Source organism: Diaporthe batatas (genome assembly GCF_019321695.1).
Source record: "Diaporthe batatas strain CRI 302-4 chromosome Unknown Contig00003, whole genome shotgun sequence".
Lineage (NCBI taxonomy): Eukaryota > Fungi > Ascomycota > Sordariomycetes > Diaporthales > Diaporthaceae > Diaporthe > Diaporthe batatas.
Window position 1 is genome coordinate 3899751 of NW_025408550.1, and position 21642 is coordinate 3921392.

At 55.8% G+C, this 21642-nt stretch overlaps 4 protein-coding genes across 4 annotated transcripts; 2 read left to right on the top strand and 2 right to left on the bottom strand.

The window, feature by feature from the left end:
• The first annotated feature begins 1107 nt into the window (after positions 1-1107).
• Positions 1108-3776, top strand: KVR01_002221 (uncharacterized protein). Its single transcript, XM_044793507.1, has 4 exons — positions 1108-1459; positions 1639-1800; positions 1913-2214; positions 2291-3776. The coding sequence occupies exons 1-4, from the start codon at positions 1417-1419 to the stop codon at positions 2747-2749; spliced, it is 966 nt and encodes a 321-aa protein (XP_044647236.1). The 5' UTR covers positions 1108-1416; the 3' UTR covers positions 2750-3776.
• Positions 3777-3878: 102 nt separating this feature from the next.
• Positions 3879-10218, bottom strand: KVR01_003036 (DNA topoisomerase 2). Its single transcript, XM_044782123.1, has 4 exons — positions 9809-10218; positions 6339-9689; positions 5992-6270; positions 3879-5939 (listed from the first exon to the last, which is right to left on the bottom strand). Exons 1-4 carry the CDS (start codon positions 9878-9880, stop codon positions 4266-4268), a joined length of 5376 nt encoding a protein of 1791 aa, XP_044648051.1. The 5' UTR covers positions 9881-10218; the 3' UTR covers positions 3879-4265.
• A 446-nt stretch (positions 10219-10664) lies between these two features.
• KVR01_003152 (uncharacterized protein) lies at positions 10665-16884 on the top strand. Its single transcript, XM_044781338.1, has 4 exons — positions 10665-14974; positions 15056-15171; positions 15230-15314; positions 15387-16884. The coding sequence occupies exons 1-4, from the start codon at positions 14596-14598 to the stop codon at positions 16529-16531; spliced, it is 1725 nt and encodes a 574-aa protein (XP_044648167.1). The 5' UTR covers positions 10665-14595; the 3' UTR covers positions 16532-16884.
• A 36-nt stretch (positions 16885-16920) lies between these two features.
• Positions 16921-18685, bottom strand: KVR01_003889 (HSP70/90 family co-chaperone CNS1). Its single transcript, XM_044792892.1, has one exon. The coding sequence runs from the start codon at positions 18306-18308 to the stop codon at positions 16989-16991; it is 1320 nt and encodes a 439-aa protein (XP_044648904.1). The 5' UTR covers positions 18309-18685; the 3' UTR covers positions 16921-16988.
• Positions 18686-21642: the final 2957 nt, after the last annotated feature.

A 21642-nucleotide genomic window follows, 5' to 3' on the forward strand; every position in this document is an offset into this window, starting at 1 on the left:
TATCATGCAGCAATCGGAACGAGAAGCCCTCGCGACTTCTCGCGACTTTTACGAAGCATGGCGTATTTAATGGTTGCCATACAGTCGTGTTTTTTTCCCTGTTTGGTTCATGTCTCAAGACAGGCAAGATCTCGGCGCTCGTTGGGCGGCCGGGGAGCGAGGAGGAGGGGCTGGCTGCACTAGCCCCGAGCTCAGTCACGAAAATCACATGTGTCATTGCGACAAGAGCATGACGACACAGGCAGCTCCTTGGTCACGCAAGATGGTGGACAGCTGTGTCCAGCCTCCCAGCCCTCCCAAGCCTCCGCAGCCCCCAACCCCGTTGCCCTCGCACCGTCGGCTTCCCTAAAGTCCCCGATCTGCAGTGCTGATAGTCGGGCAGAGCCTTGGAAGATGCCTAATGTGTACTTCTTGGGGATGAGCCACCGCCGTAGATCTGCCCCAGCTACCAGCTCCCCGTAGGTTTCTGTCCAGGCCATGTTGTCGTCACTGTGTTGCTGTCCTTTGAGAGAGATGGTGCAGCTGTCATCATCCCCATGGTACGGACGAGAGACACTGTGGTGGGGTGTGCTAATACGGGTAGTGCGCTATGACACCATGGTGTGGCGCCTAGGCAGAGGGAAGCTGGTGAAAGCTGGGCTGGTACTGATAAGGGAGCCCCCCTTTTTTGTTGCCCACCGTCAAAGTTTCAAAATGCTATCCTGCATGCTTGCAAAGTAATTAGAAGCCGAGTCCGTGTCACGGGCTCAACCAGAGCTGGTGACTCGGAGCTGAGCTTGCTGGCTTGCTGGCTTGCTGGCCTCCTGTCAGTTGCCTCTCTAGCCTTTGAAGGTGTGGAATGGGTTGTCGTCATGAGAGGCAGGCACACTTGCTGTAGCACATTGGGAGTACCGAGTACTCCGTACCTACACCAGACAAGCAGGCAAGCCACATTGTGCCCCACCTAGGCACCTAAGTACCTGGGAACCTAGGAACCTAGGTACCAAGGTACCTACCTACCTGGGTAGCTGTGTGCCCGCCTGGGCAGGTATGGGTCCAGGCCCAGAAGGCCCTGCCACTGCAGCCAGCTCAACCCCATCCGATGCGCTCATGCTCTGAGTCCTGACTGCTGGTGCTGCTTGACCTGACCTGACTGACCTTGACCTGGCCAAAAGTGCCAACCCGGCAACAAAACCACCTCTGCAAAAAGCGACGACGTCCTCACTCCTGCTCTTTCCACAGCAGCATCCCTCAATCCCCTACCTTCCATCAACCTGCATCAACAACACCCACATTGCCTGGCAGAGAGCTCCGTTTTGCCCTCGCGAACCGTTGTGTGATCCAGCCCAGCTACCCACCTAAGAGCACGTGCTCCCGTCAAGCAACAACGAGAACCAAATCTCATCTGTTACCTGCCCTGCCATCACCACTTCCGACATGGCCGACACCCTCAACTCGGTCACCAACTCGGTCACCAATGGTACGTCCAGCCCTGCCGGCCTCGCTGCAGCAGCCCTCGCCCTTCCTCTGCCTCCTCTGCCTCCTCTGCCGGGACGCACGGCTCTCCTGCCACTATCTCTGCAGAAATCCACCCTGCTGCCCAGCTTATCTGCCTGTTGCTGTTGCTCTTCATGATGGCTAACACGTCACCTGCCACAGGCCCCGTTGCAGACAAGGTCAGGGAGCAGCACCAGAAGACCTCTGACGAGCTCTCCAACCTCTACGCTTCCCGCCAGACACCTAACAACCCAACCGCAACCGGCCAACCTCTGACGCACTACCATTCCTTCTTCTCCGAGCTCCTCTCGTGGAGGAACCCTCGTACGTACCACACCCTGACAGACACTCTGGGGCTCCTCCGGGGCACCCCCGCGTTGTCCGCCTTGCGCGGGACACTCAGGGACAAGAACCAGCCACTGACAAACTCCTACAGGCGCTTCCGCGATCGCTTATGCCTCCATCATCGCCTTCATCTTCTCGGTTAGGTACCTGGACGTGATTCGATGGGGCTTCAAGCTCACGTGGATGATCCTGGGTATCACCATCGCCGCCGAGGCCGCTGGAAAGGCTGTTATGAACACCGGCATCGCCAGTCAGCTCAGGCCCCGTCGATACTACACCGTTCCTCGTGAGACTCTCGACGTCCTCATCGGCGATGTCCACGAGCTGGTCAACTTCCTCGTTATCGAGTCCCAGCGCATCGTCTTTGCCGAGAACATCTGGGCTTCACTGGCCGTATGTACATTCTCGGGGCAACCCGCGACCACCAAGGTCGTCTTCTGTTTTGACTAACATTTGTGCCTCCTGCCAGGTCTGCGTGAGCGCCTTCATCTCGTACTGGCTCGTTAAGGTCGTCCCGTACTGGGGTCTTGCGCTGATCGGCACCACCGTTCTCTTCACCGCCCCCTTGATCTACACCTCCAACCAGGAGCTTATCGACCACCACCTTAAGAACGCCCAGCAAATCGTTAACACCCAGACTGAGCAGCTTCGCCAGGTCGCCGGCACCCACACCGCCCGTGCCACCGAGCTCACCAAGCAGTACGTCGGCGACTACACCTCCAAGGCCCAGGAGATGATCCGGGGCAAGACTGCCTCTCAGGCTCCCCCCTCAGCCCCAGCCGCCCCGGCCGCCCCGGCCGCCCCCGCTGTCAAGGACAGTGACTTCCCCGCGGCTCCCAAGGAGGACATCAAGGTCGAGGAGCCTGCTGTCCCCGCCCCCGAGATCAAGCACGAGGGGGCTGAGCAAGAGCCCCTGATTGCTACCTAAGCGAGCCCAATACCCTTGGGCGGACTCCCCTGGTCTATCAGCCACCTTGAAGGCCGCCAAACGGCTGCGGGCAGGCTGCATTGCGCCACCCATGGATCCAGGTGAGGTGGAGCCTGCTCAAAGCTAGCTCGTTAGGGAGAGCAAACAAAGTTGAACAACCATGGTGTGGAAAACGAGGTCAGTAGACGAATGACCGGAGGTTAGGTGACAAGGGGAAGGCTGGGAACATATTGATAGGGGTGAGGATGGGGTTCTGTCTTTCCGGGGTCAGATCACGGCGTGCAGAGCGATTGCGTTGTTCTTTTGACTATTTTGTCATGTGAAACAGAGATTGACGCTTCATGGTTGACGATGGACGACCGGTAGTCATTTTCCTTTTTCTCGTAACGGCCAAAGGACCGGGGTAGTCGCGAGGTTTTATCTTAATCCACATTGGTGTCTGTTTTGGTTTCATAGCCTCTTTGGGCGTTCTCTGATCGGCCTGTCTTGCTCTGCTTCGCTTTGCTCTGCTCTGCTTTACATTGCATCAGTCTGCCATGCCTTCTTTTTCTATAGTGTCGTGTGAATCTCTCTCTCCTCCCCCGTCTCTCTCTGTGTGTGTGTGCAGCATTGCTGCAATAAGCTTGTCCCCATAGTCATCTCGAGCATGGATACTTTTTGAATCCTTTGCTCTGCGGATGAGCCCGGCGCACATGTAGTACTCCTCTATCCAGCACGGCTCCGTTCTAGCACTTGTTACCCGATTCCTTTGTTTGGATTTGAATAAGGAGGTGCGTTTGGTGAGACTGTGCGGCTGCTACACGCTTGCCGGGTTCCCATCAAGGCAATCCGTGCGTGGTATTATACTTCGCAACCACCGTTCTGTATCACGCCACAGCACACACCTGGACTGCATCAGAACCAAGAAAACAACCTCGATCGGGAATGAGCGCATAGAAAGAATAATTGTCCGTGGGGATTGTCGTGCCACCACGCTATTCCAAGGATGCAACCGGTGGGCATCGATGACAACAGACATGTCTACTACCGGGTGATCATTATGTATTTGGTTTATATTGAGATGTCCACTTATCACACTCGTATCCTATGGCAGGGCATATGGCCACTGCTCGGGCCACAATACACCGCAGGCGGATTCTCTTTTCTGAGTCCTTGTATTTCTCAAGTCTCTATCGAAGACATAGATTACAGGCAGTCGTGAGGATCGTGACAAGGGAAGGGTTGACACAGACGTCGCGTGGTGTGTCCTCGATAAGCCGGTCGGTGAAAAGCAGATGCGTGCAGGTTATCAACAGAGGCATTATCCAGACCCGAGAGCGTAGAAGGAAAACACGCACTAAAAGCAAAACCAGTTCTCAGCACGCAAAAGAAAGGAAATGATGATAGCCGACGAACCCTCGTCACGAAAGCCAGGCACCCCGACCACCTCCCTGAATCGCCATCAACATGCTCGAGGAGAAGGAAAACGTTCAAGGCTCATGCTTGCACCTTTGCAGAGGACATCGCCAAAAGACGCTCAGTCAGAACCATCCATGTCGTAAACATCGCTTCCACCTCCACCGTCGGACATCAGCTCGTCCTCATCATCGTCTGAGACGATTGCGTACGTCTTCTTGGCCTTGGCAGCCGCCGCTCGGCCTGGACGAGCGCGAGGTGGTGGCGGCGGGGAGTCGTCTTTCATAGCTACGTCCCCATCACCATCCTCGTCGTCGTCGCTGAAGTCGAATGACTTCTTCTTCGACTTGCTCGCCGCAGTGGTCTTGTTCTTCGCCGCATAGGCCTTGGCAGCTGGAGACAGCTGTACAGTTTTCGCAGGCTTCTCTTCCCTGGCTTTGTTCTTGGTTCCAGCCGGACGCCCACGGCTCTTCTTCGCCGGGGCCGACACGACGTTCAGAGGCGCCTTGGCTGATTTCGCCTTTGCCGATGAGGCTTTGGCTGTGGTGGTAGTAGGGAGCGCCTCATTTTCCGACATGTCATCAATGTCAGAAGACCTCGTCGGCTTGTGAGGCGACGACCTGGCCAGAAGCTCGTAGTTTGTGTCATCAGGCTCGTCAAAGTCGAAGTTGCGCGATTGCTTTGTCTTCAGCTTGGCAGGTATTGCCGCATTACCATGCTCGGATCGTGACATGGCAAACAGACTAAGCCTGCCGTTGTTTGACGCCGCGGCTGGCTCTCCAATCCCACGAACCATGGCACCGACGTCCCCAAGCATATCGTCACCATTGTCAGCCTCGGACTCGTCATCATCGTCGCTGAAGACCCAGGTTTTCTTGGCCCTTGACGCAGCAGCGCGCTTGGAGCGGCTATTAGTGGGCGCGGCAACCTCCTCAACCTCAGGTTCGTCATCCTCGACGACGGATTCGACAGGAGAAGGTTTTGACACGGCAGCACGCTTGGAGCGGCTATTTGCTGGTGCACTGACCTCTTCAATCTCAGGCTCTTCCGCTGCCTCTTCAATCTCGGGCTCGTCATCCTCTACCAAAGACACGACCGGCGATGGTTTCTTCACCGGCGCAGACTTGCCCGTGTTCAAAGTAGCGAAGTCCTCATCAGAAAAGTCTGAGTCTGAACCATCATTGGCGTACGACTTGGCCTTGGCGGCTGCTGCACGCTTGGAGCGGTTCGTAGCCGGCCCAGAAACCTCCTCGATCTCCGAGTCCTCATCCTTAGCATCGTCAGCAGGTGACGGAACCTTCTTTGAAGGTGCAGCCTTCGGCTTGCTCTTGCTCAATGCCGCGAAGTCATCATCAGAGAAGTCAGACTCCGCTCCATCGTTGCCATGCGCCTGCAATCTCGGCTTCGTCGCGGTGAACTTCTGGGCAAAGGCGGCGCCCTGCTTCTTCGGCTCGACGGGTCTCTTCACGACAGTCATTTCTTTCTTCATCGTCTTTGCTGCCTTGGCCGTCTTGCCAGGGTCATAGTCGTCATCGTCACGTTTGGCCCGCTTACCACCGCGGCCGCCTCCAGCCCCAATCTTCTTAGAGCGGCGGCGACCCATGTTCCGAATGTTCTTCGCGATCTCCGCATCTAGAACCTGCTGGTGCTCCCACTCCTCGAGGAACTCGTCGAGATCCCTGGACCAGAGGTCCTTCTCATCGAGTTGCTCCAAGTCGTCGTGCTCCTTCTTCTTCGCAGCGATTTGCTTCTTCAGCCGCTCCAGGCGCTCAGCGGTCAAGGAGTAGATGGGCATCTATATGATGTCAGTGCACTGGTTCCCAGCAGAGGATCAGGGGTTCACGCACAGAAAGGAGATAGTCGTAGTCCCCTGCACCAGGTTCGTTGGATGTGAGGTCATCGTTATCCTCATCATCATCCTGGTCCATCTCCTCATCCGTGTTTCGTGCTTTCTTCACGCTCTCACCACGGGGGAACGCCTCGTACTTGCGGTCACGAAGCTCTTCCACCAACACGGCCTTCTTCTTCCTGGAGACGACCAGCTTCCCCTCAATGATCTCCTCGACGAATCGGGCCATGTTCTTCAACTTGCGATAGTCGGCGTGGAAGACCTTGAGCCAGTACGCCTACAGAGGGCCAAGTCAATTTTCCACTTCGTACGATGGCAGCGTAAGGGGAATGGAGCAAGACGAACCTTTCGCTTCTTGTACATTTCAAGGCGGTAGTGGTAGAACTCCTCCAGGATGTCCTCGACCTTCTCATATTTCCGGATCTGTCCCCGAACATCGAAAGCAACAAGGTTGGTAGTTCCGATACTCTTGTTCAGCTTGAACCGTTCAAGGACGCCCTCCTCCCGAGTCTTCTTGATCTGCGTCTCATCCATTTCGATTTCAAAATGCACATTTGCATGGTCGTTGTACTCCTTGTAATCCTTGATCCAGGAAGGAGCCTTTTCTCCCTTTATGATCTGCTCGAGCTTGGCCTTGAAATCATCGGTCCACATACGGATGGGCAGCTCGGTGATGGTGACGACGGACTTGGCCTGGCTATCGTCGATACTCGCAATACCATTGAACTTGTACCGCTTCGAACCGGCCTCTTCTTCCTCAACCACTCCCTTCCACCCACGGAACCAGGGCGTCATGGTCTCGAAGGGTTGCTCCTCATTTGAACCACCGTCACGGCCCATACGCCTCTTGAGGTTCTTCACAATGTCCCTCGGGTTGTAATTGGGGATGGAAGTGCTCCAACCCGTACCGATGCCGTCAGCGCCGTTGCAAAGGACCATGGGAATGATAGGAGCGTAGACCTTCGGTTCAATTTGCTTTCCATCGTCATATTGCAGCTCGAGGTTCGGCTCGTCTAGTGCAGAGAACACGCGCCTGGCAAAAGGAGACAGACGTGTAAAGATGTAACGAGCGCTGGCCGAATCGCTACCACCGGCAAGACGAGAACCGAAGTTACCACTGGGCTCCAGGATGTTTATGTTGTTCGAACCAACAAAGTTCTGGGCCAAACCAATGATTGTCTGCTGCAATGAAACTTCACCGTGGTGGTAGGCAGTCTGTTCGGAGACGTATCCGGCCAATTCAACGACCTTCTTGTCCTTCGTCAAGTTGCGCTTGAAGCAGGCGTAGATGACCTTTCGCTGACCAGGTTTCAATCCGTCCACAATGGACGGAATGGACCGAAGGTTATCAGCCATGCTGAAGAGAATGAGCTCCCTGTTGACGAAATCCGTGTACGTGATTGATTTGGACGAGTGGTCCAGGAAAGTTCCCGGGATGAAGTTGCCAAGCCATTGCTTTCTCGCATCGGCCTTCTTCTTGGAGAAGGCAAGCTCGAAAAGCTCAGCCTCCTCGGTCTTCATGGTCTGGAATTCCTTCAAGTGATCATCCAGGTTGGTAAAGTAGACCTGGGCATCTTCGTTGGAACTGGTTCCCAGACCCTTGAAGTACTTGTAGTGCCATTTCTTGATCTCCTGGTGGTGTCTCTCTTTCCACTCCTCATATTCGGGCATGGTAAAGAACGACTTCAGATGGAGAGGCTTCTTGGGGTTGGGGCCTTGCCAGACCTTCACCACTGGGGTGATGAACTCTCTAAAAAAGTCCGGGATCTTGAGCAACGAAGGGAACTGGCATTCGAGGAAGTTGATGAGCAAGCCCTTGATATGACTACCGTCGTGATCTTGATCGGCCATGATCATCAAATGGCCATACCGAAGGCTCTTGGTGTCGGTATATGTCGTCTTGTGCTTCAGTCCAAGGAACTGTTTGATGTTGTTGATCTCTGCATTCTTCAAGATCTGGTCTATCGAAGCATCACGAACGTTCAGCATCTTACCCCTCAACGGGAAGACACCAATGCGGTCAGGATCCAGAATGGCGCGGCCTGCCACAGCCAAAGCTCGGGCCGAGTCACCCTCTGTCAGGATCAAAGTACACTCGTGGCCGTTCCTGGTGCCCGCCATGTTCGCATCGACGAGCTTCTCGTTGCTTATGCGGGACCGCTTGTTTCCATCAGATTTGGACATCATCTTGTCAGCCTTCTTCTCGGCAAAGTGAAGGATGTTCTCAATAGCCTCTGTTGCCCTGATCTTCTTGATGAAGCCATCTGTGAGTTGGCATTTGCTACCAAAGGCACTCGGCTTGGTGGTCATCTGCTCTTTGGTTTGCGATGTAAAGGCAGGGTTGTCAATCAGACAGTTGACGAAGATGAAGATGTGATTTCGGACATGGTTCGCCTTGAGCGAGTGCCCCTTCATCTTCTTATTGAGGTCTTTCAACAGGGCATTGCAGATCTGGTCGGCGACGTAGTTGACGTGCGTGCCGCCAGATGTTGTTGCAATCGAGTTCACGAAGGACACCTGCTGGAAAGACCCATCTGAGACGGTAAATCCAACCTGCCACCGTTGGTGAGCCTTGGTATCTTCGAAAATGACGGTGGCAGGTGGGGGTCCGTTCCCGTCCGCATCAAGATCGTTGCGTTCTGTTGCGATAGCCTTGGCGTACATCTCGCAATACTTCTTCCACCCGAGCTTGAGCTGTTCTCCGTTGAGGTGCACCTTGACTGCCTCGACGGTACCAGCCAAGTCGTAGACACGCCGGTACATCAGGGACTCGGTATGTTCGTCAATGCCGTCTGGCATGCCAAACCTCTTAAAGTCGGGCTTGAAAGTGACCTTGACGAAGTCCTTGCTCTTGTTGGAGGTGATTTTGGCCTTGTCCATCTTTCCCATGTTGTCCCTCCAAGTAGTCTTGTATCTCTTGCCATTCGTTGAGTCCTGACACTCAAGGGTGAACTCTGTACTGAAGACGTTGCAAAGCTTGGCACCGTAACCGTTACGACCACCGACGGTCTTCTTCTCGGTATCATCGAAATTGGAACCCGCCAGTAGATGACCGAAGACCATCTCGGGGATGTAGACGCCCTCCTTCTCGTGCATCACAATCGGGATACCCTTACCATCGTTCTCGACGGAGATCTCGCCCTTCTCGCGGTCGATGTGGACTTTGATGTAGCTCATGCCCTTGTCCCGCTGCTTGTTGTCGGCGGCATTGACCAGAATCTCGTCAAAAATCTTGTAGAAACCAGGCACGAAAGAGATCGTCTTGTACTCCATCAAGCACTTCTCTTTGTTGTAGACCCACATTCTACTGTCGGTGCGTTCCACAGAGCCAATGTAGGTATCAGGCCGCTTAATGATGTGCTCGAGCTGGGTCAGCTTCTGGTATGTCTCGGTGGCGGTCTTGACGGGTCGAGACCCCGAAGGACCATCGAGTTGCGTGAAACTATCATTCTCGATTTCGCCCAGAGGCTTGCCGCTAGACTTCTTTGCGCCAGTCGCCATCTTTTGCTTCTTGGGAGGCGTGTTTGACATGTCGCCGCCAAAGTCACCGTCGTCACCGTCGTCGTCGCTCTCCGGCTTTGCGCGTTTCTTAGGCGCGGCCTTTGACTTGAGCGTTGTCTGAACCATCTTCTTGGGCGCGGCCTTGGCGGCTGGCTTTGCTGCTGTTGCCTTCTTCACAGGCTTGGACTTGGGCTTCTGCGTCTGGTAAGCAGGTGACGTGGAGAAGGACCGTGTCTGCGACACTGACAGAGGCAGACTTTGGGCGAAAAAAGTCAGGGAGGCACAGACACGTGGCGGGGCGCATCGCTACTTACAGGCTCGGGCGAGAACGCGTCGGAGTCATCTTGTTGGACGTCATCAAAGACCGACTCGGCGTCGGAATCCATTCTGAGAGATTGTGTGAGGGCTTCGAAGCCCACGCGCTTAGTCGCAGAGGCTTGCGCAGGTTGATGGGTGGGCTGTTGCGCAGAACCGAACGGGCGAGGAAGAAACAGTTGCGCGAATGCATGAACGGGCGAAGATTACTTGTGGGGTATCCTCAGCCGCAGGGGTGTTCAGGCTCGGCCTGCAGCCCGGTAATGAAGGTGGTGGTTGTGATGGGGGTGGTAAGAGAAGCAGCGCCGGCAGCGTCGGTGTGCTGTGCTTTGTTGTCGACGTTGTTGATGATGGACGTTGTCGTTGTTGCTGGCTAGCGCTCGTCAATCGCATTCAATCACTAACGCTCTACTGTGTAGTGGTTGCCCCGGCCCAGAAGGTCGATGTTTGTTTTGGCCGGGTCCGAGACTGCGCTAAAAACGCGGTCTTATCGTCGGACCACGGAAAACGATTGGACGATAGTGCACCCAGAGCCCCATTCAACGCAGGCGCGTCCTGCAGGGATCTCAAGGCGGGCCTTTTGACTGGAGGTACCCCAGTACCCAGGCACCCAGGCTAAGGTACATACCTAGGTACCTAGGTAGGTACCTAGGAAGGTAGCCAACGCCGCCAGCCGCAGGATGCCCATCAACAGACGGGCCGCGACCGCAACGGCAATGACAAGGTCCCCAGGTACCTGCTGGTAGTGCACAGACGACATGTGATAAGTCTCTGGGTGGAAACTGGACAGTGCAGTGAGTGGCCTGCATCCATCTCAGTCAGCCGCACAGCTCGTGCGTGCAATGCAATCGTGCACGTCTTTTGATCTCCACAGACGGATTATTCTGTTCGTGCTTGCCCAGATCCCATCAACTCGCACGTCATTTGTCTCCAGTGACCATTTCTGATCTGCAATGCAAAGGTGGTAACCTCCCTCCCTCCCAAGTGATACAGCTGGGCTTGTGTTTGGCCTCCTCTGGCTGGCCTCTCCCTCTCAGCTCGCGCAAGCACACATGCTGTAACGCCCCGCCAACTCTCAATTGCGTGACTCTGCCTTCTGAGTTGCGGTGGCACTGCTCTCGTCGAGTGGTCACTGTAGCTGCCTCGTTCGACCCAGGCAATGATGCTTTGGCTCGGTCAAGGAGCGGGGGCAGAGTCGGCCGTCGAGCCATGACGATATTGGGCTTGGGCTCTGTGCCTAGGTAACCAGCGAATGGACCAGCCCGCGCAGTCAGGGACGACCATCCTCGAGAAAAAGGGGCTGGCCAGAGCCAGATGTGACCACACGTCGGGTGCTGTGCCGACGACTGCCTTGCCCACCTGTGATCTATCACCTCATCGCCGCCAGCCTCCAATCGATAGGCAGGTAGGTAGTCGGCCTGCTATTTTGGTTTGGTCCAGGGCGGACCTGACCCTGCCCCAGAATCGACATGTTGGATCGGATCGTTGGCATGCCGAAAGCCTCCCGAAGCCAGCCCAACTGGACCATCGGCGGGTCTACAGGGCAAAGCATGTGTGTCACTTCTCTGCGCGTCGCGTTACCCCCTCGACCGTCATCTTTCCGGATGGGGAGCAGGTTCCACGGGTGCATGGGCAGTGGGGGATTTGCTGCTGCATATCATAACTGCCGTGCGACGCCCACCCGAGCATGAGAGGAGAGGAAATTTCCCGATCGAAGCGTAACAGCCGTTTGGATATACACACCCGTCACACAGCACTCATCCGCGTTGCCAGAGCTCCCTTATCCCCTGCCTGTCAAGCTGCTGCCGTGCTACTACTGCGAGGAGCACAATCATCTGAAACCATCCGGGTGTGTCTGCGCTCGACTTCCTCGCCCTCGGCGCTACACTTCTAGAAGTAACATGGCAGAGCTGGCAACATTTAAGCTTATGTCCACGACGGACTCCTCGGGGAGGGGGGCTTGCTCTGGCGAGATTGCGACCTCAGAGGCAGTCGGATCCGGCCATTCAGATTGATACGTTGCAACTCGGTGGCACCTCGCGGCAACAGTCACTGGGGGACGGCTGGGCTGGCGGCAGATGTTCTTGTCGAGGCTGGCGTGCGACAGTGGAGCATGGGCGTGCTGGGATTGGCCGGCGCAATAACCGCAGGTCAACCCAGCGTAGGTTTCTTTTTACTTCCGCTTCAATAGTTCCTCGCACCGGTAAAGATGCCTCGTATCTCACATACAACAGTTTGCGGCGCGACGCGTTTCCCAGCCTCCAACAAAGCTCGCAAGACACAAGCTCGTTCCCAAGGCCCTGCTCAACCCAACACGCCTTGGTCATTCCTCCTCTGGACAATGTCACATTTGCGGCGCAGTCTGTGCTTCAGAAGGCACCAGATCCAGAGGCCTGTCATTTTACTGCTCCCGTTTGGTAGCAAGCACTGGTCATGCCGTCTTTTACGTTTCAGGCAACCTGCTCCATTGAAATACGGGAAGCTGCAGAAATTATGACGGCTGGAACGGTGCGCCACCATGATTGTCAACCAGGGGCACTTTGACTCGAGGCACCGTCGTCCACTGCTGGGACTCAATGCGGACGGGGCACCAGAGATTTCCCGTCACGACTGCACCTTGGCTGTCCTATCTGACCAGAGCAACCAGGGTCTCCATTAATCGAGCCCAAACTGGCTACACATTGGTCCCATAGGCGCGCTGCTCCCTAGCTGTACCCCGCCAGTTTCTCCCAAAGGTTGATGGTGCTTTGGGCAAGGCTGCCGGTGAATGTACTGGCTAGAGAGGTGCCTAAGTAGCTTAATGAGACAGGTCACCATACCTCGGTCACTGGCTTGCCGGGATGGAGGTCGATAGCGTGGCGAAGCTGACCCAGCTGCGGACCCAGCTCCGCTCATCGACACGGCATCAGGGCTGGCTGCTCATGGACGACCAGACTGGAATATGGGCGCCAGTCAGTAGCCCACTGGTGGCTCCCGCACGGGTACAAGCTCTGTGTTGCTTTCAGGTCATGTACGCACACCCATGCTTGTACGGGCCAGAGCTCATGGGAGAAACATTGCTCGACACGTTGGCGTAGCTCGTGCCCCCCTTTTGATCGGCCGTCCACCATGGACAGATCCCAACCCCTCAAAGCTTCTGGAACAGCGCTGGAATCTCTTGAAAGGGCGACGAACAGCGACATACTCCACTTTCGACACTTGTTGCTGGCTGTCAACCGCGGATACGCACAGATTCTCCTCGCCGCAGAACGGAGGTGAATGGAGCAGCCGTCAGGTATTCTGGCGGTCAGAGCGGAAGGCTGAAAGCCAGGTGGAGCCGGAATATGCAGAGATGTTTTCACCATCTGCAGAGAAGCATGCGCAGAAGGCTGGAAAGCAGCCTCGTTCCCTGTCTGGGGGCAAGGGCAGGGTGCTGGCAACGATGGGACATGGTGTCCCCTACCCCATCCTTCTCCTTCACGCTGAGGGCAGAGCGGCCACGTGTGTCGAGTCAAGCAGGAGTTGTGTCTAGGATCTCTGAGCCTGGGAGGGGGGGCTTTTCTTTGTTGCACCCTTCTCAGGAAGCCGCCTAGTCTGGTGGCTAGACGGCACCTCCTGCAGCCATCCGTCAGTCTGCTCTGTCAAAGCTTCTCCTGTACATTTTCAAACAAGCCAATGGGATGTTTGGCTGTGTATGCTACAATATTTGCTGTCAAACTGATTTGTTTTTCCTTAGCCACATATCCGCTGCGTCTTGCAGTCGCCTGTGTTCACCCTTTCGGGTCAGCGCTCCAGCCTGGTGAAATCAACTGAAACTCTACCTCACCTCGATCCTGGTGTGGCCATAATCACCATTCTCCTTGTTTCCCGTCCTTATTGCGGTCCTGAAGGTATTAGCTAGCTACTCAAGGTAACCGCCGGCCTTGGTTGTTGCTGGGTTGGACTCGCTGCCGATGAACAGAGACGGAGACAAGGAGCCCCCGGTGCCATCATCACTGAGAAAACAAAATCGATAGATCGGGAAAGGCAGCTTTGGGACTGTCACGGAGTCGTTTGACCTTTCCGATCGGCCTGGCCCCCTGATGCTGAAGCGATGCCTCAGCAAAGGTAACATGGACAGCAGCCGGGCCCGACAAAGTCATCCTCACCACTCAGCCCAAGAGCGAGCCCAGCAGAACCCGGCACCCGCACCATTGATGCTCGTCTGATCAGCTGCCCCGGCCCCTATCGCTCACCCCGATCAGTACTCACTTTGTGGCTTACAACTCGACCCCCAAGAAGAGCGGTGGGCACCGCCCAAACGACCATCTCTCCGTTCAGAGGCTCGATTCCAAGACATCCCGGACAAAGGAGCAGCACCGAGAACACCGCCGACTGCGTCGCCCACGGGAAGAGGCCAGCGGACTTGCAGTTGGTTGCATGGCCAGTCCCAAGTAAGGAAGAAAGGAAGAGAACATCTCGGTTCCTTGTACACGCGCCTTGACCGCGCCCACCCATTCCCATCCTCTCCGTGCCTTGGTCCTTGGGAGCGAATGGCCTGGCAAGCCCGACGACGATCGTGTGGTTGCTTTGCCTGCTTGCTAATTGAAAAGGGTCCTGGTTTCCCTTTTCTTGCCTGACCTGGCCTCGCCCTGATTTCCCAGTCTGACCGAGCTGCAAGCGCTGTCTTGCAGTCTGAGTCCATATTACCACTACCCGTCCCCCTTGGGCCTGGGTACTATCTTTCTGGCATCAAAATCCCATCCTCCCCTCTTACACCTGCATCTTCTCCTACACATTCGAGACATTTAGACCAGGGCTCACCGCTATGTTGTCGCTCGCCTCCCTTCTTAACCCGGCGCCCCCTGGGCCTCCTCCGCCAACTCCTCGGTACCGACCAAGTCCAGCCATGTCGTCGCCTGCAACATCCTACTCGGACGACTGCCCAAGTCTTCTATTCGAACGACACCTCGCCTCTACGACAAAACCAACCAAAATGGCCAAGGAGTCTGGAGGTTTCGTCAAGTCCAAGGCCAAAGGCCTTGTCAACTACCCACCCTTCGAAAACCTGGATGAGGGCTCGCTGCGAGAGATCAAGAAATACCAAGTATGCCCCTATGGCAAGATCCAGGACTATTGTCGACATATTCCTTACAACAGCGGCAAGAAAGACTTCTACGAGAAGACAGGCCGCGAGAGCTTTGAAGGTTAGAAACTCCCGGACGCCAATCACAAGCGTCCTCGCCCCCCCCCCCCCCCAGGACTCGAAGCTTACGGTCGCCATGCAGTCTTCCAGTACATCTTCCAAGTCCCGGGCGATGATGCTGAATATACCGTCATGTGGGACTACAACGTTGGCTTGGTCCGGATGACCCCCTTCTTCAAATGTTGCAAGTACTCAAAGGTAACCCATTCCATTTCTCATTGTGCCTTTCAACGATCCTCATGCTGACCAAAAACAGACCATGCCGGCCAAGATGCTTAACATGAATCCTGGCCTTCGCGACATCACGCACAGTATTACTGGAGGCTCTATCATGGCCCAGGGTAAGCACTATGCACCTTGTTCTCTATAGTGACATCCCGCCTCTGCAACAGCAACTGACCCGCACTCCACAGGCTACTGGATGCCCCATGCGTGTGCCAAAGCCGTCTGCGCGACATTCTGCGCGCCGATCGCCGGTGCACTGATCCCCATATTCGGCCCAGACTTCCCTTCCCAATGCATATCCCCTGACGCCCCAGAGTACGGCCGGATGGCCATCGACCCTGCCATCGTCGCGGAGTCTGGGCGTGAGGCCGAGCTCTATCGCCGCGTGTTTGCCAACGTGAACGCAGTCAACGTTAACGGCCACCTGCCGCTCCACCCTCAGCAAATGCACCACTACAGTCATGGCCCAGCGCTCCCAAGCCCAACCAGTATCCCCAGCCCTCGTCTTGCACGTCGTGGCCTGCATCGGAACGGATCTCCATACGACTTCGAGAGGGATCGTGTTGACTTTGGTGAACGGTTGTGCTTCAAGAGGGGAATAGACAGTCCACATGTCAAGGAGTCTGACCCGGAGATCCATGCTGGCCCTGAGACACCCTCCTTGCCTCATGCACCTCATCACCGCAGCATCCCGTATTCACCAATGTCACCACCACGCTCCAGCGGCTGGACAGTCGCGAACCACCCAGGACATGCACACCCGTCCTCAAGTTCGCCAAACAGCCTCCACCCGAACTTCTCTGAGGACTTCTTGTACCCGGGCGGTCCGAACCCGTTACTCAGCGCGATACCCCGTTTCAACCATGCGAGCAGGCTTGAACACTACCAGACCTCGCAGAGGCTCCCTCATGCCCCACATGCCTCGACAGCATGGACGGCATCGAAGCGGCCGGCACCTGATGCCGAGGCCGGCCCAGGATTTGGCTACGATGGCCAGGGCCAGAGCAGCCCGACGGCCACAATCGCCATGCCGACGTCTCAAGCCTCTGGAAGTTGTATTCGAGATCGGAGCCGTGAGCAGGACGGGCCGTGGTTTGCATCCAGTTCCGTCGCGACTACCGGTGCCGAGAAGAACGCGGCACTGCTATTAATGAACCTGAGCGTCAGAGACCACAGGGAGGTCCGGCGCCGCGACAAGAGGGAGATAGATAGCAGGGCAGCGGTGGGCGACCGCGCCCCGCGGGGCTGTGGACAAGAGTCGATGTCCATGTCACCAGTGTCGGCAACACCGGATGGGCATAGAAGCAAGAGACGAAGGGCAACCTCTATGTAAGACTAAATCGGTGTTTTTTTTTTCTTCTTTTCTCCTTTTTGTGCCTGTGTTCTCTTTTCATTTCCTCCTCATCCCTGTCTCTCCTTTCAAGCATTCCAATCGGTGGTTAAGGAAATGGCGTTCCGAACTGGGCATTCATTACTGTGTTTCTTCTCTACTGGACTACGGGTCGCGTGCGATATGAGTTGATACCTTTTTCTAGGGATATGCAAGAAACTAGGCGTGACAGGTCAATTTGGAAAATGTTGGAAGCAGACATACGAGTGGCTTGCTCTCAGGGCGTTCACCACAACCACCACGCCAGTAGCATCTACTAGGCAATTAGCACCAATAGACTCATAATGCAGGGCAAATTCGTTCTTGAGGCCACGTAGTGAGGGCCCCAGGGTACAGTACCGAAATGTGTTCTCTACGTTATTTTTGTGGATGCCTGGACCAACGAAAATGTTTGCCACAACTATTGCTTTGCTCCAGCCTCCTTTGCCTTCGCCTCCTTGAAGGTCTTCACCCAGTTATCCGCCTTGCCACGGGGGACGACATAAATCTTGACCACACCGTCGACGACCTCGACGCTATCTAGGCTAAGAACCTTGAGCAGCGGCACCTTCTTGCCGACCTTGACCAGGCCACCCGCCGCCGTCTCCATGAAGCACTCGACCGTGTTGGCACCATACTCGCCCTCCCTGTCCCAAGGCAGCGGGAAGACATAGCCAAAATGCTGGACGAGTGCCTCCCTCTCGTTGAAGGCCTTGATGAAGTCACTCTCGTAATGAACCGGATACAGGAGGACGGCAGGGAAGCTCAGGGTGCTGTTGAGGTCCTCCGGGTCCGGGACGAGCTCCAGCTTCGCGTCACCCATGTCGGGCGGGGTCTTGCTCGTGCGGACGGTGATGTTGCGCTCCTTGAGCGCGCCGGCCAGGAACTGCGCCCGCCGCTGAAGCTTTCTCTTCTCCTCGGCGGCGGCCTGGGCCTTCCTGTCCAGGTCCTCGGCGCGCGCAACGATGTCCCTCGCGACGGCCCGCAGGCTGGCGTTGTCGGCGTCGACGCTCAGCCCGCCCGCGCACGCGTCGTCGGCCTCCTGCACTCGCCCCACCGCCAGCAGCGCCCGCGCGCTCCGGTACCACGCCTTGACGTTTCGAGGGTTCAGCCGCAGTGCCGCGCCGCAGTCCAGCCAGCACGAGCGGTAGTTCTGCAGCTCCAGCTGCACGGCGGCCCGGTTGACGTACAGCGCCTCGAGCACGGCGCGCTGGGCGGCGACCTCGGCCTCGTCGTCCCCGTTTGGATCGCCCTCGCGCGGCGGCTCCCCCTTCTCGCGGCGCTTCTCCTCCTGCGTCACGAGCTTGACGCCCCTCCCGTAGAACTCGATCGCGTCTCGCCATCGCTTCGTCTTGAAGCACTCGTTGCCGCGCTCCTTGAAGTCGGTGGCGTTCTCCAGCGACGTGCCCTCGTAGGCCAGGGCCTCCAGCGCTGCCACGTCATCGTTCTCCTCCATCTCCGTCATGAAGAGCGGCGACTTGTTCAGGTCCTCCATGATCTCCTCGGCCGTCTTGCCAGCATTGCGGGCGAGCTGGGGCGGGAGCTCTGGCGCAGCGACTGGCGGCATTGATGGGCCCACTGACGCTGCCGGTGGTGGTGCTGGCCCCGCTACTGGGGTCGACGAGCTGCCATTCTTGGGTTCTGTGCCCGTGGGGGGCGTTGTTGTTTGTGGTGCATTTTGGGCGTCTGAGATTTTGAGCGAAGACTCAGTCTTCTCCGTGATCTCTGTGAGTTGCACCATCCTGGGGCGGTTCAGACAGACGAATCGCCCACCCTGTGATTTGAGGAAAGAAAGAAAGACAAAACAGGCCAAAAGTCTATGAACTCTCTCTTCTTGGGCTTGACAAGTACCTGGGTACCTAGGACCTAGGTAGTGCGTGGAAGTGATGTAGTTGAAATCAACAGTCGATTTCTCAAGTCAAGTTTCCCCAAACGGCAGTGCCGCTTGAAATTCTTGAGGCGGGGCGGCCAAATATTTCCGAAGGTTTGGGCAGTCCAATGATCACAACACACAAGGTAAGGCCGGGCTCATGAGCGTAGTCTCAACTGTTTGATGATTTTCATCCAATGTCTCGAGATTGTGGCATGCAAAGTCAAGGGTGGAAAAAGGGGGGTGATGTCACACTGTGAGGTGCTCAATTTTGCCTTTCGTTTCCTCGCTCAGCAACCTTCTCCCACCCCATTTCCACCGTCTGCAAAACCGATCAGGCAAGGGTTAGGGGATCGATCAACCACATCACGTTGAGCTTCAGAACCCGATGTCATGGTTGGTACAGCTTGTGATGCCCAAATTCCAAGATCCAGGTCTCCCAGTTTTGCGATTTGTCTTGCATGACACGAGAAGTCTGCTCGTATCCATCTGCCTCAACAGGTCGTTGTTGGTCTCACCTTCTCGATCCTGCATCCCAGGAGAGACAGAGCTCGCCTCTGGATGTGACCGACTTGAGCAGTTTGTTTGAGTGATCGCCTCCATATTTTTGATAGATCACGGCAACTCGTCATGATTCGCCGTCCCTCGGGAGCCCCTTCTCCTTCCAGGCCTGCCTTGTGTCGGTTTTTGAATCCGCCAACAGGACAAGCACCAGCCGGCCACACAGGCTGTGACACCCAGTCCTGAAAATTGTAACACCCACAGTGGTCTTATCGCCTGGTCTTCATGATGATATATTAATTTAACGTCAAGTCTGTCTATGCGAGGTATTGTGGTATCCCTCTCCCAAACTGGTGCAACACACCAAGCGCCAACGCCAGCAACTCCATGCCAGGTGACCGCACACTACCTGAGTACAAATGCAGAGTCCCTGCCTTAACTCCATGAAACCAAACCCACTTAACATGCGCCGCCGTTTTGACAACCCCAAGAAAACGCCATTTTTATGACCGCGCTCATCTGTAGTCACCTTCGAGTCCACAGGATCCGCATTCTGCCCCATCACATCAGGTCCTCGACTTCTCGTTGTCCATGTCTCGTAACCACGCCGCACTCTTCCATAGTCCCACCAACAACAACACCTGCCAATATATCAATAGTCGTTGTCAGAGACATCCACGACCGATACGGCTGCCTGCTTCGACTGGGTGCGAACCAGTCCCTCCACTTCGCGATAAATAGGGTCTTCGGCCTTGGTCCTCTGCACAGCAAAGCACTGGACAGAACCAACAAGAGCAGCAGCGGCACTGCCCCACCAAGCCAAAGCGGTGCAGTCCATCCTACTCCCGACCGTGTACAGATACCCGGCGATAGGCGGTGCAATCATCCGGCATGCGGCACCAGCACTGGCTGCAAACCCATTCACCTTCCCAAGGACGGATTTGGGCGCCGCTTCCTTGATCTGGATGAGCAGCAGCGGGTAGACGAGGATGGAAAAGATGTTCCGGACGGTCAGGTTGAAGTAGATGACGGGGTACAGGGCGGACTCCGGGGTCCAGACGAGGAAGGGCATCAAAAAGTAGGCGATAGGGTGCAGCACCGTGACAATGATGAAGAGTCGGAATACCCCGATCCGATCGGCGGCGATAGGGAACACGACGGCCTGGATGAAAAGTGCGATGGCCCCATTAACAGCCACTAAACCCCAAGTCAGACAGCCATTCTAGAATGACGAGCAATGCATTCTTCACAGTCTCTATGCGCGCCATGGGACGGGGTCCGGGACAGTCGGATAATATGCCGGAAATATTGGGACTTACTGATCATTCCAACAGCGGGGATTGAGAGTCCAAGTCCACCCGGGAAATAAAGCAAGCTAGACGAAGCAACGGAGCTGATGGAGTCAACCACGGCCCGATCATCTTCAAAGAATATGGGCATGAGGTGGTCGTAGCACATCGCATGGTACGTCTGAAAATTGTCAGCACCTGGGCCATCACATGGACATTCGAGTTGCAACTTACATATATGGACAGGCTGATAACCACTGCCATGATCCGCTTGTCGCAGAAGATGTTGAACGGCGCCGCCTTCTCCGTCTCTTGGCGTTGCTCTACTGCCTCTAGGTTCTGAGTGAGGAAAGTGCCGTATGTTTCCGAACGAAGGTCCACGGCAGGACGCTTTACGGCATCCGAGGTCTGTTTAAGAGGCGTCTCTTCAGACATGTACGTATCTGCCGGAAGCACGATTCGCGACTGCAAGCCAGGATGGGTCTCCTCGAGCAGTACGTAGCCAAGGATGATGCTGATGAAAAGAAGAGCGGCGCAGATCAGGTTTGGTAAGAGATAGGGGAACCTTTCGAATAGGCCGCCCTCGGGAAACACGTCTGGCCACGATTCGTGGGGATCCGAGAAAGTACCGCCGATGCACGGTCCTACTATGGTCCCTATGCTCCATACGAAAGGCATGATGGAATAAGCCCTCGCTTCGACAAGTTAGCATTCATGATCGTTTTCGTCCAAGGCTGGTCATCGTTGTGGTACCCACGTTCCTGGAAGAAATCAGTCATTTGTCATGGAAGTTGCTGCTCCCGAGGAGACGACTCACGTGTTCAGGCTTGGTCACGAGCTCTCCGACCATGGTCTGGATGACTCCAATGTTCCCATTCAGAGCTCCACCAAAGACACGCCCAAGGAGGGCGACCCAGATGTTGTCGGCAAAGCCAAGGACGATCATGGAGATCATGGTACCAAGGCAGCCCAGCAGAAGGACGGGTTTGCGGCCGATTCGATCACTCAGCCCACCCCAAAACATTCCCATCACGGCCTCCGCCAGGGCGAAGGACGAGATAAGCAGGCCGGAATAAGTGGATGCATCTTCTTCGTTGCCGACCTTGAAGCGCTTGACGAGCTGCCACGCGTATGGGAAGATGGACGTGAGCGCAATGGGCTCGGCGAGACGAACGATTGCTAGTCGGTGTGAGTAATTTTTTGCGTAATGCTGTTGAAAGTGGAAATCATGCCGGTGCGCCGTGACCTACCGAGAAGGAAAAGTTGTAGAGTGGGAAAGCCGTCCGAATCACGGGGTGATCTCTGAGCGGTTAGGGTCATTGCTTCTGAAAGTTGGTCTCAGTCTTACGACTCGCAACACAACACTTGAAGCAGATGAACAAAATGTACAAGTGCAAAGTGAAGCGTCGCCGATG